General features: G+C 45.5%; 1 protein-coding gene across 1 annotated transcript; it reads left to right on the forward strand.

The window, feature by feature from the left end:
- Window positions 1-7,738: 7,738 nt before the first annotated feature.
- On the forward strand, window positions 7,739-14,286 carry gjb8 (gap junction protein beta 8). The gene is made up of 2 exons (XM_056430396.1): window positions 7,739-7,832; window positions 12,165-14,286. Exon 2 carries the CDS (start codon window positions 12,184-12,186, stop codon window positions 12,979-12,981), a length of 798 nt encoding a protein of 265 aa, XP_056286371.1. The 5' UTR covers window positions 7,739-7,832; window positions 12,165-12,183; the 3' UTR covers window positions 12,982-14,286.
- The last annotated feature ends 1,856 nt before the right edge of the window (window positions 14,287-16,142 follow it).

Raw genomic sequence — 16,142 nt, forward strand, 5'->3', positions numbered from 1 at the left:
GTAATTAAAGAATTGATTAACAGTAATGGAGAATAGAAATCAATGAAATCATTCATATCTGCAAATGTATATTTGGACGATTTTCTCTATCAACCTAAACCAACTGTCTGTTTCTACTTCTAACCCGTCTACCTGTCTCTAGGACCCCGTCTACCTGTCTCTTGGACCCCGTCTACCTGTCTCTAGACCCCGTCTACCTGTCTCTAGGACCCCGTCTACCTGTCTCTAGGACCCCGTCTACCTGTCTCTTGGACCCCGTCTACCTGTCTCTAGGACCCCGTCTACCTGTCTCTAGACCCCGTCTACCTGTCTCTTGGACCCCGTCTACCTGTCTCTAGGACCCCATCTACCTGTCTCTAGGACCCCGTCTACCTGTCTCTAGGACCCCGTCTACCTGTCTCTTGGACCCCGTCTACCTGTCTCTAGGACCCCGTCTACCTGTCTCTTGGACCCCGTCTACCTGTCTCTAGGACCCCGTCTACCTGTCTCTAGGACCCCGTCTACCTGTCTCTTGGACCCCGTCTACCTGTCTCTAGGACCCCGTCTACCTGTCTCTTGGACCCCGTCTACCTGTCTCTAGGACCCCGTCTACCTGTCTCTAGGACCCCGTCTACCTGTCTCTAGGACCCCGTCTACCTGTCTCTTGGACCCCGTCTACCTGTCTCTAGGACCCCGTCTACCTGTCTCTAGACCCCGTCTACCTGTCTCTTGGACCCCGTCTACCTGTCTCTAGACCCCGTCTACCTGTCTCTAGGACCCCGTCTACCTGTCTCTAGACCCCGTCTACCTGTCTCTAGACCCTGTCTCTAGGACCCCGTCTACCTGTCTCTAGGACCCCGTCTACCTGTCTCTAGACCCCGTCTACCTGTCTCTTGGACCCCGTCTACCTGTCTCTAGACCCCGTCTACCTGTCTCTAGGACCCCGTCTACCTGTCTCTAGACCCCGTCTACCTGTCTCTAGGACCCCGTCTACCTGTCTCTAGACCCCGTCTACCTGTCTCTGGACCCGTCTACCTGTCTCTAGACCCCGTCTACCTGTCTCTAGACCCCGTCTACCTGTCTCTAGACCCCGTCTACCTGTCTCTAGGACCCGTCTACCTGTCTCTAGACCCGTCTACCTGTCTCTAGGACCCCGTCTACCTGTCTCTAGACCCCGTCTACCTGTCTCTAGACCCCGTCTACCTGTCTCTAGACCCCGTCTACCTGTCTCTAGGACCCGTCTACCTGTCTCTAGACCCCGTCTACCTGTCTCTAGACCCCGTCTACCTGTCTCTAGACCCCGTCTACCTGTCTCTAGACCCTGTCTACCTGTCTCTAGGACCCCGTCTACCTGTCTCTAGACCCCGTCTACCTGTCTCTAGACCCCGTCTACCTGTCTCTAGGACCCCGTCTACCTGTCTCTAGACCCCGTCTACCTGTCTCTAGACCCCGTCTACCTGTCTCTTGGACCCGTCTACCTGTCTCTAGACCCCGTCTACCTGTCTCTAGACCCCGTCTACCTGTCTCTAGGACCCCGTCTACCTGTCTCTAGACCCCGTCTACCTGTCTCTTGGACCCCGTCTACCTGTCTCTAGACCCCGTCTACCTGTCTCTAGACCCTGTCTCTAGGACCCCGTCTACCTGTCTCTAGACCCCGTCTACCTGTCTCTAGACCCTGTCTCTAGGACCCCGTCTACCTGTCTCTAGACCCCGTCTACCTGTCTCTAGGACCCCGTCTACCTGTCTCTAGACCCCGTCTACCTGTCTCTAGACCCCGTCTACCTGTCTCTAGACCCCGTCTACCTGTCTCTAGACCCCGTCTACCTGTCTCTAGGACCCCGTCTACCTGTCTCTAGGACCCCGTCTACCTGTCTCTAGACCCGTCTACCTGTCTCTAGGACCCCGTCTACCTGTCTCTAGACCCCGTCTACCTGTCTCTAGGACCCGTCTACCTGTCTCTAGACCCCGTCTACCTGTCTCTAGACCCCGTCTACCTGTCTCTAGACCCCGTCTACCTGTCTCTAGACCCCGTCTACCTGTCTCTAGACCCCGTCTACCTGTCTCTAGGACCCGTCTACCTGTCTCTAGACCCCGTCTACCTGTCTCTAGGACCCGTCTACCTGTCTCTAGACCCCGTCTACCTGTCTCTTGGACCCCGTCTACCTGTCTCTAGACCCCGTCTACCTGTCTCTAGACCCCGTCTACCTGTCTCTAGACCCCGTCTACCTGTCTCTGGACCCCGCTACCTGTCTCTGGACCCCGTCTACCTGTCTCTAGACCCTGTCTACCTGTCTCTAGACCCCGTCTACCTGTCTCTAGACCCCGTCTACCTGTCTCTAGACCCCGTCTACCTGTCTCTAGGACCCCGTCTACCTGTCTCTAGACCCCGTCTACCTGTCTCTAGACCCCGTCTACCTGTCTCTAGACCCCGTCTACCTGTCTCTAGACCCCGTCTACCTGTCTCTTGGACCCCGTCTACCTGTCTCTAGACCCCGTCTACCTGTCTCTAGACCCCGTCTACCTGTCTCTAGACCCCGTCTACCTGTCTCTAGACCCCGTCTACCTGTCTCTAGACCCCGTCTACCTGTCTCTAGACCCCGTCTACCTGTCTCTAGACCCCGTCTACCTGTCTCTAGACCCCGTCTACCTGTCTCTAGACCCCGTCTACCTGTCTCTAGACCCCGTCTACCTGTCTCTAGACCCCGTCTACCTGTCTCTAGACCCCGTCTACCTGTCTCTAGACCCCGTCTACCTGTCTCTAGACCCCGTCTACCTGTCTCTAGGACCCCGTCTACCTGTCTCTAGACCCCGTCTACCTGTCTCTAGGACCCCGTCTACCTGTCTCTAGGACCCGTCTACCTGTCTCTAGACCTGTCTACCTGTCTCTAGGACCCCGTCTACCTGTCTCTAGACCCCGTCTACCTGTCTCTAGACCCCGTCTACCTGTCTCTAGGACCCGTCTACCTGTCTCTAGACCCCGTCTACCTGTCTCTAGACCCCGTCTACCTGTCTCTAGACCTGTCTACCTGTCTCTAGACCCCGTCTACCTGTCTCTAGACCCCGTCTACCTGTCTCTAGGACCCCGTCTACCTGTCTCTAGACCCCGTCTACCTGTCTCTAGACCCGTCTACCTGTCTCTAGACCCCGTCTACCTGTCTCTAGACCCCGTCTACCTGTCTCTAGGACCCCGTCTACCTGTCTCTAGACCCGTCTACCTGTCTCTAGGACCCCGTCTACCTGTCTCTAGACCCCGTCTACCTGTCTCTAGACCCCGTCTACCTGTCTCTAGACCCCGTCTACCTGTCTCTAGACCCCGTCTACCTGTCTCTAGGACCCGTCCACCTGTCTCTAGACCCCGTCTACCTGTCTCTAGGACCCGTCTACCTGTCTCTAGGACCCCGTCTACCTGTCTCTAGACCCCGTCTACCTGTCTCTAGACCCCGTCTACCTGTCTCTAGGACCCCGTCTACCTGTCTCTAGACCCGTCTACCTGTCTCTAGACCCCGTCTACCTGTCTCTAGGACCCTGTCTACCTGTCTCTACCTGTCTCTGACCCCGTCTACCTGTCTCTAGACCCTCTACCTGTCTCTAGACCCCGTCTACCTGTCTCTAGGACCGTCTACCTGTCTCTAGACCCTGTCTACCTGTCTCTGGACCCCGTCTACCTGTCTCTAGACCCTGTCTACCTGTCTCTAGACCCCGTCTACCTGTCTCTAGACCCCGTCTACCTGTCTCTAGACCCCGTCTACCTGTCTCTAGGACCCCGTCTACCTGTCTCTAGACCCCGTCTACCTGTCTCTAGGACCCGTCTACCTGTCTCTAGGACCCGTCTACCTGTCTCTAGACCCCGTCTACCTGTCTCTAGGACCCCGTCTACCTGTCTCTAGGACCCCGTCTACCTGTCTCTAGGACCCCGTCTACCTGTCTCTAGGAACCCGTCTACCTGTCTCTAGGACCCCGTCTACCTGTCTCTAGACCCCGTCTATCTGTCTCTAGGACCCCGTCTACCTGTCTCTAGGACCCCGTCTACCTGTCTCTAGACCCCGTCTATCTGTCTCTAGGACCCCGTCTACCTGTCTCTAGGAACCCGTCTACCTGTCTCTAGGAAACATCTCACGGTTCTTTTTACAGCCGCTGTGACTTTGCTGCAGATTTATTTCACATGACGAGTTCACATGACGAGGTCACATGACGAGTTCACATGACGAGGTCACGTGTCGAGTTCACGTGACGAGTTCACATGTTCATGTGACGAGTTCACATGACGAGTTCACATGACGAGGTCACATGACGAGGAGAGAGGAGCTCAGTGTATCCTAAGCGTCCATAAGGAGAGAGGAGCTCAGTGTATCCTAAACGTCCATAAGGAGAGAGGAGAGAGGAGCTCAGTGTATCCTAAACATCCATAAGGAGAGAGGAGAGAGGAGCTCAGTGTATCCTAAGCGTCCATAAGGAGAGAGGAGGAGCTCAGTGTATCCTAAGCGTCCATAAGGAGAGAGGAGCTCAGTGTATCCTAAACGTCCATAAGGAGAGAGGAGAGGAGCTCAGTGTATCCTAAGCGTCCATAAGGAGAGAGGAGCTCAGTGTATCCTAAGCGTCCATAAGGAGAGAGGAGAGAGGAGCTCAGTGTATCCTAAACGTCCATAAGGAGAGAGAGAGGAGCTCAGTGTATCCTAAACGTCCATAAGGAGAGAGAGAGGAGCTCAATGTATCCTAAACATCCATAAGGAGAGAGGAGAGGAGAGAGGAGCTCAGTGTATCCTAAGCGTCCATGAGGAGAGAGGAGCTCAGTGTATCCTAAGCGTCCATAAGGAGAGAGGAGAGAGGAGCTCAATGTATCCTAAGCGTCCATAAGGAGAGAGGAGAGAGGAGCTCAATGTATCCTAAACATCCATAAGGAGAGAGGAGAGGAGAGAGGAGCTCAGTGTATCCTAAGCGTCCATGAGGAGAGAGGAGCTCAGTGTATCCTAACGTCCTTAAGGAGAGAGGAGAGGAGAGAGGAGCTCAGTGTATCCTAACGTCCTTAAGGAGAGAGGAGAGGAGAGAGGAGCTCAGTGTATCCTAAGCGTCCATAAGGAGAGAGGAGAGGAGAGAGGAGCTCAGTGTATCCTAAACGTCCATAAGGAGAGAGGAGAGAGAGGGCTCAGTGTATCCTAAACGTCCATAAGGAGAGAGGAGAGGAGAGAGGAGCTCAGTGTATCCTAACGTCCTTAAGGAGAGAGGAGAGGAGAGAGGAGAGAGGAGCACAGTGTATCCTAAACGTCCATAAGGAGAGAGGAGAGGAGAGAGGAGCTCAGTGTATCCTGGGCGTCCTCCAGCAGCCTCTCAGCCTCCCAGCCTCCCAGCCTCTAGTGGTGCCCATAACCTTCTCGTGAGTCCTCCGGTGTTTGGGACTCTCTCCACGTGTCGCTGGTCTTGATGAGAGAAGTCTTCCTCACTTCCTCTGCTTCAGCTTCCTGCATGGTAGATGATGAAGATGCTGCAGATGCACCACTTTAATATCAGTTTATTGTTATAGTTTACTGTTATAGTTTATTGTTATAGTTTATTGTTATATACTGTTATAGTTTACTGTTATGGTTTACTGTTATAGTTTACTGTTATGGTTTATTGTTATAGTTTACTGTTATAGTTTATTGTTATGGTTTATTGTTATGGTTTACTGTTATGGTTTATTGTTATGGTTTATTGTTATGGTTTATTGTTATAGTTTATTGTTATGGTTTATTGTTATAGTTTACTGTTATAGTTTATTGTTATAGTTAATTGTTATGGTTTATTGTTATAGTTTACTGTTATAGTTTATTGTTATAGTTTACTGTTATAGTTTATTGTTATGGTTTATTGTTGTTGTTGTTATGGTTTATTGTTATAGTTTATTGTTATGGTTTATTGTTATGGTTTATTGTTATAGTTTACTGTTATAGTTTATTGTTATAGTTTATTGTTATAGTTTATTGTTATAGTTTACTGTTATAGTTTATTGTTATGGTTTATTGTTATAGTTTACTGTTATAGTTTATTGTTATAGTTTACTGTTATAGTTTATTGTTATAGTTTATTGTTATAGTTTACTGTTATGGTTTATTGTTATAGTCTATTGTTATGGTTTATTGTTATAGTGTATTATTATAGTCTTGTTATAGTTTACTGTGATAGTTTATTGTTATAGTTTATTGTTATGGTTTATTGTTATTGTTATGGTTTATTGTTACTCTACTGGGATGTTGGAACTGAAGCTGGAATAGTTTCATACATCATTTAAAAATAGAAAATGTAAAACAATGTACAATAAAATATGGTAAACAAAAACAACGTGCAGTATATTAAAACAATGTAGCTGTAAGGAATAATAACTAAACATACTTCATGTGCTTGAATATTGTTTCAGAAAAGTGAATCTGACGTGTGAAGAATACAGAATATTGTGTAAAGCAACAGACGTCACTCAATAATTACGTATTGTTTTTTCCACAAAGGAGAAAAGTGATGAGTCGGTGAAAAGCTGGTTCAACATGTCCGCCCCGGTGACTCATCATCATAAACCAACTGGAGCTTCTTCCTGTTCCGCCTCAGAAGATCCCCTGTTGTTATTCAGATCAAGCTTTATTGATCTCCTCTGTGTGACGTGAGACAAATGGAGTTTTGAGTTCATAACTGTCACTATTGTCAAGATCGTTGCTGACGTTGACCTTCAGGTTAGGGTTACACTCGAGGGACATTTAGGACTCAAACGTCTTGGCTGTTCGTTTTTATATTTGTTTATTTTTAAACAACAAAACAAGATAAATCTGAAACTTTTGGTCAAATTAAACAACAAAGACTTTCTTGGAACGTTTGTCCCAACATTAAAACATAAATCACTGACAAAGAGAGAAAATAAACAATGTAATCAAAATTAAATTAAAAAATAAAAGAGATTTTTAAAAAAAATTATTTGTAGGACTTCTTCTGTTCTCATATTATGACAAAAATGTTCTCAAAATATTGAAACTATTTCTCGACTATTTCCTTCATCAAACACATTTAGAGGAGGAAGAGTAGATCAGCCTCCATTATGTTCCATTTTATTTTTATATTTTTAATTGTCACTTTTTCCACCAAGTCATGATTTTAATTCAAGTTCTACTCATGGGCACAAATATGAAAATGAATAAAAACATTCAAAATAAACTCTTGGACTGTATTCTAATACAACTTGTGATTGTACTATTTCCATCTCCTTCCAGTTACGCAGGAGCAAATATTGCACTTTCTAATCCACTAATTTAATTGAATAACTTTAGTTAATTTGCAGATTCTGATTTATAGTAATAATGAACAAATAGAATGTATTGTCATAGCTAAGATAAAACACGTAATTGATAACCTGAGGGGAACAAACTACACATCTGTATATGAAGTCATTACTGAAACATATTGCATCACTAATTATGAAACAATAACATATTCTGCAAGCTACTTTTACTTAAGTGGAGTTTTCAATGCATTACTTGTACTTCTACCATGTGGTACTTCTGAATACTTCTTCAACAACTGAATACTTCAATAAAATAAATGAAATATAAAAAAGAGGTTCATCCCAATGAGGTGATTCATTTCACAGTTCAAGGGTTTATCTGCAATTAGGAAACGAAGACTGGATGACGCAGCAAGCCCCGCCCCTAGCCTCGCCCTTAGCCCCGCCCCTTCACGGAGGACCACGCAGCCTGAAGAGGCAGGTGGCGTCAGTCAGCTGGAGGAAGCAGCGCGAGACAAGCGTCTGCTGAAGCTCTGTGGGCAGATGTTCTCATAAGTAAGGAGTCATTGTTCTTCCTCCTGGTCACTTTGACATCACAGCTCTACAGAAACAGGTGAGTTCTTCCATGACGTGTGTTGCTGAAGTTAAAAGAGAGTTCATTTGGATGTATTTACAGTCAGCTTGTTTAGATTAAAACCCGATGTGATGCACGCCTTCAAAGAAAGTCTATTGACTCCTAAAGGGACCTTAAAGTAGAGACTGACATGCTGAGAGCAGGAATGCAGCTGGCCTCACCTTCATGGATCTCTGAACCGCAGGCTGCATGTAGAGCTTCAAATCAGGCTCGTCATGCTAGTGACATGGAGTCAGACATGTTAGTGACATGGAGTCAGACATGTTAGTGACATGGAGTCAGACATGTTAGTGACATGGAGTCAGACATCATGTTAGTGACATGGAGACATCATGTTAGTGACATGGAGTCAGACATGTTAGTGACATGGAGTCAGACATCATGCTAGTGACATGGAGTCAGACATGCTAGTGACATGGAGTCAGACATCATGCTAGTGACATGGAGTCAGACATGCTAGTGACATGGAGTCAGACATCATGTTAGTGACATGGAGTCAGACATGTTAGTGACATGGAGTCAGACATGTTAGTGACATGGAGTCAGACATCATGTTAGTGACATGGAGTCAGACATGTTAGTGACATGGAGTCAGACATGTTAGTGACATGGAGTCAGACATGTTAGTGACATGGAGTCAGACATGCTAGTGACATGGAGTCAGACATGTTAGTGACATGGAGTCAGACATGTTAGTGACATGGAGTCAGACATCATGTTAGTGACATGGAGTCAGACATCATGTTAGTGACATGGAGTCAGACATGTTAGTGACATGGAGTCAGACATGCTAGTGACATGGAGTCAGACATGCTAGTGACATGGAGTCAGACATGTTAGTGACATGGAGTCAGACATGCTAGTGACATGGAGTCAGACATGTTAGTGACATGGAGTCAGACATGTTAGTGACATGGAGTCAGACATGTTAGTGACATGGAGTCAGACATGTTAGTGACATGGAGTCAGACATCATGTTAGTGACATGGAGACATCATGTTAGTGACATGGAGTCAGACATGTTAGTGACATGGAGTCAGACATCATGCTAGTGACATGGAGTCAGACATGCTAGTGACATGGAGTCAGACATCATGCTAGTGACATGGAGTCAGACATGCTAGTGACATGGAGTCAGACATCATGTTAGTGACATGGAGTCAGACATGTTAGTGACATGGAGTCAGACATGTTAGTGACATGGAGTCAGACATCATGTTAGTGACATGGAGTCAGACATGTTAGTGACATGGAGTCAGACATGTTAGTGACATGGAGTCAGACATCATGTTAGTGACATGGAGTCAGACATCATGTTAGTGACATGGAGTCAGACATGTTAGTGACATGGAGTCAGACATGCTAGTGACATGGAGTCAGACATGCTAGTGACATGGAGTCAGACATTTTAGTGACATGGAGTCAGACATGCTAGTGACATGGAGTCAGACATGTTAGTGACATGGAGTCAGACATGTTAGTGACATGGAGTCAGACATGCTAGTGACATGGAGTCAGACATGTTAGTGAAATGGAGTCAGACATGCTAGTGACATGGAGTCAGACATGCTAGTGACATGGAGTCAGACATGCTAGTGACATGGAGTCAGACATGTTGGCCAACACCTCCACACATGTTGTTGTTATTGTTTAGACTCATTCTGGTGCTGTCTCTTCTCTTCGGCGGCTTTGAGACATGGAAGTGATTGTGTGTCTTTCTGTGTTCTTTTTGTGTGTCTCTGTGTTGCTCTTCATATGTTGTGTCTTTGTGTCTCTTCGTAGTTATTTAGGTTGTTTTGAGTCTCTGTGGTTGTTTTAAGTCTTTCAATTCAGTTCAATTCAGTTTATTTGTAAAGACCAATTTCACAAATTACAAATTTGTCATGGAGTGCTTTACAATGTGTACACATAGACATCCCTGACCTTTGACCTTTGACCTCACATCGGATCAGGAAAAACTCCCAAATAACCCTTCAGGGGAAAGAAGGTTAGAACCCTTGAGGAGAGAACAGAGGAGGATCCCTCTCCAGGATGGACAGAACAATAGATGTCATGTGACCAGAAGGACAGAGTTAAAATACATTCAATGAATATGACAGAGTGGATGAATAGTTCATAGTAGGCATATTCCACGATGGAGACCTCCACGATCCATCAGATGGAGGTAGAGAGGAGGAGTGGGCGGAGTCTCAACAGTGGGCGGAGTCTCAACAGGACAGTGGCGTAGTCAGGAGCAGGAATTCCACGACCCAGACGATCCATCAGGCAGATAGGATCTATGCCGTCTCATAGGGTCCGATGACCCCATGAGACGTGAAGTCAAAAGGACTCCGGGGAGAAAGCAGAGTTAGTAACGTGTGATTGAGAGATGAACATTCATCCCTAAGGAGAGAGGAGAGGAGAGAAGAGCTCAGTGTATCCTAAACGTCCCCCAGCAGCTCTCAGCCTATAGCAGCGTCTCCAGGTCTGGACCAGGTGAACCTGATTCAGCCCTAACTATACGCTCTGTCAAAGAGGAAAGTCTTAAGTCTACATGAGGGGGCGGAGTCTGCCTCCAGGACTGAAGGTGAAGCTGGTTCCATAAAAGAGGAGGAGCTTGATAACTGAAGGCTCTGGCTCCTCCTACTTTTTAAGACTCTAGAAACTACAAGTAGTCCCGCATTTAGTGAGCGCAGCTCTCTAGTGGGGCAATATGGTACTACAAGCTCCTTAAGATATGATGGAGCATCACCAAGCAAGGCTTTGTAGGCTTTGTGCTTGTTTTGAGTCTCTTTGTGGTTGTTTTGAGTCTCTTTGTGGTTGTTTTGAGTCTTTGTGCTTGTTTTGCGTCTCTTTGTGATTGTTTTGAGTCTTTGTGCTTGTTTTGAGTCTCTTTGTGGTTGTTTTGAGTCTTTGTGGTTGTTTTGAGTATCTGTGTACTTGTTTTGAGTCTTTGTACTTGTTTTGAGTCTTTGTACTTGTTTTGAGTCTTTATACTTGTTTTGAGTCGTTGTGGTTGTTTAAAGTCTTTGTGCTTGTTTTGAGTCGTGCTTGTTCTGAATCTCTTTGTGCTTGTTTTGAGTCTTTGTGGTTGTTTTGTGTCTTTGTGCTTGTTTTAAGCCTTCATGCTTATTTTGAGTCTTTGTGCTTGTTTTGAGTCTTTGTGGTTGTTTTGTGTCTTCGTGCTTGTTTTGTGTCTTTGTGCTTGTTTTAAGCCTTTGTGCTTGTTTTGAGTCTTTGTGCTTGTTTTGAGTCTTTGTGCTTGTTTTGAATCTTTGTGGTTGTTTTGTGTCTTTGTGCTTGTTTTAAGCCTTTGTGCTTGTTTTGAGTCTCTTTGTGCTTGTTTTGAGTCTTTGTGCTTGTTTTGAGTCTCTTTGTTGTTGTTTTGAGTCTTTGTGGTTGTTTTGAATCTCTGTGTACTTGTTTTGAGTCTTTGTACTTGTTTTAAGTCTTTGTGCTTGTTTTAAGTCTTTGTGGTTGTTTTGTGTCTTTGTGGTTCTTTTAAGTCTTTGTGGTTGTTTTGTGTCTTTGTGGTTGTTTTAAGTCTTTGTGGTTGTTTAAAGTCTTTATGCTTGTTTAAAGTCTTTATGCTTGTTTTGAGTCTTTGTGCTTGTTTTGAGTCTTTGTGGTTGTTTTGTGTCTTTGTGGTAGTTTTAAGTCTTAATGCTTGTTTTGTGTCTTTGTGCTTGTTTTGAGTCTTTGTGGTTGTTTTGTGTCTTTGTGATTGTTTTAATTCTTTATGCTTGTTTTGAGTCTTTGTGCTTGTTTTGAGTCTTTGTGCTTGTTTTAAGTCTTTATGCTTGTTTTGAGTCTGTGTGCTTGTCTTGTGTCTTTGTGCTTGTTTTAAGTCTTTGTGCTTGTTTTGAGTCTTTGTGCTTGTTTTGAGTCTTTGTGGTTGTTTTGTGTCTTTGTGGTTGTTTTAAGTCTTTATGCTTGTTTTGTGTCTTTGTGCTTGTTTTGAGTCTTTGTGCTTGTTTTGAGTCTTTGTGGTTGTTTTGTGTCTTTGTGATTGTTTTAAGTCTTTGTGCTTGTTTTGAGTCTTTGTGGTTCTTTTGTGTCTTTGTGGTTGTTTTAAGTCTTTATGCTTGTTTTGTGTCTTTGTGGTTGTTTTGAGTCTCTGAGGTTGTTTTGAGTCTTTGTGGTTGTTTAGTGTCTTTGTGCTTGTTTTAAGTCTTTCTGCTTGTTTTGAGTCTTTGTGCTTGTTTTGAGTCTCTCTCCGGCCGGGCTATGATTGTTTATGAATGTTCTTATGATCTATTTTTTAAAGAATCCAAATGAGCATCTTTTGAGGATCAAATGTGCTTCATCAACTGAATTCCTCCACCCCTTCAGGTCCTCCTCCATCGCCACCATGACTTGGGGGGTGCTCTACGCTCAGCTGGGCGGCGTCAACAAACACTCCACCAGCCTGGGGAAGATCTGGCTGTCCGTCCTCTTCATCTTCCGCATCACCATCCTGGTCCTGGCCGCCGAGAGCGTCTGGGGGGACGAGCAGTCGGACTTCACCTGCAACACGCAGCAGCCCGGCTGCAAGAACGTGTGCTACGACCACTTCTTCCCCGTGTCGCACATCCGCCTGTGGTGCCTGCAGCTGATCTTCGTGTCCACGCCGGCGCTGCTGGTGGCCATGCACGTGTCCTACAGGAACCGCGAGGACAAGAAGACCATGCTGGCCGCCAACGGCGCCGAGAAGACGACGGAGAGCGAGCTGGAGATGCTGAAGAAGCGGCGCCTGCCCATCACGGGCTCGCTGTGGTGGACCTACACCTGCAGCCTCTTCTTCCGCCTCATCTTCGAGGCCGGCTTCATGTACGCACTCTACTTCATCTACGGCGGCTTCCAGATGCCGCGGCTGGTGAAGTGCGAGCAGTGGCCCTGCCCCAACAAGGTGGACTGCTTCATCTCGCGGCCCACGGAGAAGACTATCTTCACCATCTTCATGGTGTCGTCGTCCACCATCTGCATGATGCTGAACGTGGCCGAGCTGGGCTACCTGGTCGTCAAGGCGATGCTGCGCTGCTCGGCCCGGGCCGACAAGAGGAAGCGCGCCTACGCCCCGCCGGACGGCGCGCTGCTGGACAACAGCCAGAACGCGAAGAACGAGCTGCTGCTGAGCGTCGAGCCGCACGGCGCCGCCAAGACGTGTTGAGGACAGGCACCGCGGGGGGGAGCAGGGGCGCCATGCATCCATCATCCATCCATCAGACATGCATCCATCATACATCCATCATCCATCCATCAGACATGCATCATACATGCATCATACATCCATTCATCATCCATCCAAATATGATTTTTTAAAATGTCATTATTTTAATATTAATATAATATTATTTAAGATTTAAGAACTACGGGACACGGAACACAAAATACGAGACACAAACTACGGGACACGAACTACAGGACACAGGAAAAAACTACGGGACACAAACTACGGGACACGAACTACAGGACACGGGACACAAACTACGGGACACAAACTATGGGACACGGAACAAAAACTACGGGACACGAACTACAGGACACAGGAAAAAACTACGGGACACCAACTACGGTCTCCTGGTGGAAAGTCCTGTGTAGTTGCTCTTAATACTTTGTGATGGGTTCACGTTGTAGTTGATTGACAGCCGAAATGCCCTCACCACACGGAGGCGGGGTTTGTAGGCTGCTGCAAATGATATCATCCACCAATCAGGTTGTGAAGAACGGCCTTAACAGCTGATGCACAGTGAGCTTTACTTCCACTCTGCAAACAACCAAAACAATGAAATACACAAACGTGTTATTGGGACAAACCGGCGTTCACCGAGAGGCGACCGACGCTGGAGAAGATGTCTGCACTGTGGGAATGAAATGACCGCCAGAGAGAAGTTCTCTCAAGAACCCGTTTCTTTAAGTGCAGCCACTATATGTCTGCGCCTGCGCATCACCCACGTCACAGGGAGCGTCGCCTCACGACAGGCGGAAGTGGGTTTAGAAGAATGAGTCGAAACTGACACCTGGTGGTTCCACGTTGAACCTCAGGGAGCACACACGCCTTCCTCAAGGCCTGAAGGATGTATCTGGTGATGAAGAGGAGGAAGAAGGAGCACACATGAAGGCAGGAAAATTGAAGCAGTAAATGTTAATAAAAAGAAAATTGTATTTCTGAATATTGTGTCTAGTTTACAAGAAGTGATAAATATTGAGATTTTATGATCCTGCTGTATTGAATCAAGTGATCGTAGCGAGAAGTTTGGAAAATACATCGTTGAATATGTTTTCTATGAATTATGCTTTTACTTTGGTGGGTTTATAATGACAAAGAAGTGTGTTGCACAACATGAGCTTATGCTGATAAAGACTTTAATATGAGGCGACGACATCACACGCTTCTGTATGTGAGTCACATGACAATGTTTTGCATATGTTCACAGCTGCATGTCAGTTGATAAAGAATATGGACAAATATGAACTTCTGGACAGATGTTTTTATTATGAGACTCATTTAATCTGCAGACTGGAGTCATCACTTTATCAGAAGCTTTCAGCACGAGGACCAAATGCAGTGGTTCATAGCTTTGGTTCTAATTCATTCAATTCAGTTTGTTTTATAAAGCCCATTATGTCATGTGACCAGATAAACAATAGATGAACAATAGATGTCATGTGACCAGATGAACAATAGATGTCATGTGACTAGATGAACAATAGATGTCATGTGACCAGGTGAACAATAGATGTCATGTGACTAGATGAACAATAGATGTCATGTGACCAGGTGAACAATATATGTCATGTGACTAGATGAACAATAGATGTCATGTGACCAGATGAACAATAGATGTCATGTGACCAGATGATCAATAGATGTCATGTGACCAGATGAACAATAGATGTCATGTGACCAGATGAACAATAGATGTCATGTGACCAGATGAACAATAGATGTCATGTGACCAGGTGAACAATAGATGTCATGTGACTAGATGAACAATAGATGTCATGTGACCAGATGAACAATAGATGTCATGTGACCAGATGAACAATAGATGTCATGTGACCAGATGAACAATAGATGTCATGTGAGCAGATGAACAATAGATGTCATGTGACCAGATGAACAATAGATGTCATGTGACTAGATGATCAATAGATGTCATGTGAGCAGATGAACAATAGATGTCATGTGACCAGATGAACAATAGATGTCATGTGACCAGATGAACAATAGATGTCATGTGACCAGGTGAACAATAGATGTCATGTGACCAGGTGAACAATAGATGTCATGTGACTAGATGAACAATAGATGTCATGTGACTAGATGAACAATAGATGTCATGTGACCAGATGAACAATAGATGTCATGTGACCAGATGAACAATAGATGTCATGTCACCAGGTGAACAATAGATGTCATGTGACCAGGTGAACAATAGATGTCATGTGACTAGATGAACAATAGATGTCATGTGACCAGATGAACAATAGATGTCATGTGACCAGGTGAACAATCGATGTCATGTGATCAGGTGAACAATAGATGTCATGTGACCAGGTGAACAATAGATGTCATGTGATCAGATGAACAATAGATGTCATGTGACCAGGTGAACAATAGATGTCATGTGACCAGATGAACAATAGATGTCATGTGACTAGATGAACAATAGATGTCATGTGACCAGATGAACAATAGATGTCATGTGACCAGGTGAACAATCGATGTCATGTGATCAGGTGAACAATAGATGTCATGTGACCAGGTGAACAATAGATGTCATGTGACCAGATGAACAATAGATGTCATGTGATCAGATGAACAATAGATGTCATGTGACCAGGTGAACAATAGATGTCATGTGACCAGATGAACAATAGATGTCATGTGACCAGGTGAACAATCGATGTCATGCGACCAGGTGAACAATAGATGTCATGTGACCAGGTGAACAATAGATGTGACCAGATGAACAATAGATGTCATGTGACTAGATTAACAATAGATGTCATGTGACCAGATGAACAATAGATGTCATGTGACCAGATGAACAATAGATGTCATGTGACCAGGTGAACAGTAGATGTCATGTGACCAGATGAACAATAGATGTCATGTGACCAGATGAACAATAGATGTCATGTGACCAGATGAACAATAGATGTCATGTGACCAGATGAACAATAGATGTCATGTGACCAGATGAACAATAGATGTCATGAGACCAGATGAACAATAGATGTCATGTGACCAGATGAACAATAGATGTCATGTGACCAGATGAACAATAGATGTCATGTGACCAGATGAACAATAGATGTCATGTG

Source organism: Pseudoliparis swirei, chromosome 2 (assembly GCF_029220125.1).
Source record: "Pseudoliparis swirei isolate HS2019 ecotype Mariana Trench chromosome 2, NWPU_hadal_v1, whole genome shotgun sequence".
Classification (NCBI taxonomy): Eukaryota; Metazoa; Chordata; class Actinopteri; order Perciformes; family Liparidae; genus Pseudoliparis; species Pseudoliparis swirei.

Excerpts from the sequence above, each read along its gene's own strand:
- gjb8 (XM_056430396.1), top strand. The coding sequence starts at position 12,184 with ATGACTTGGGGGGTGCTCTACGCTCAGCTGGGCGGCGTCAACAAACAC.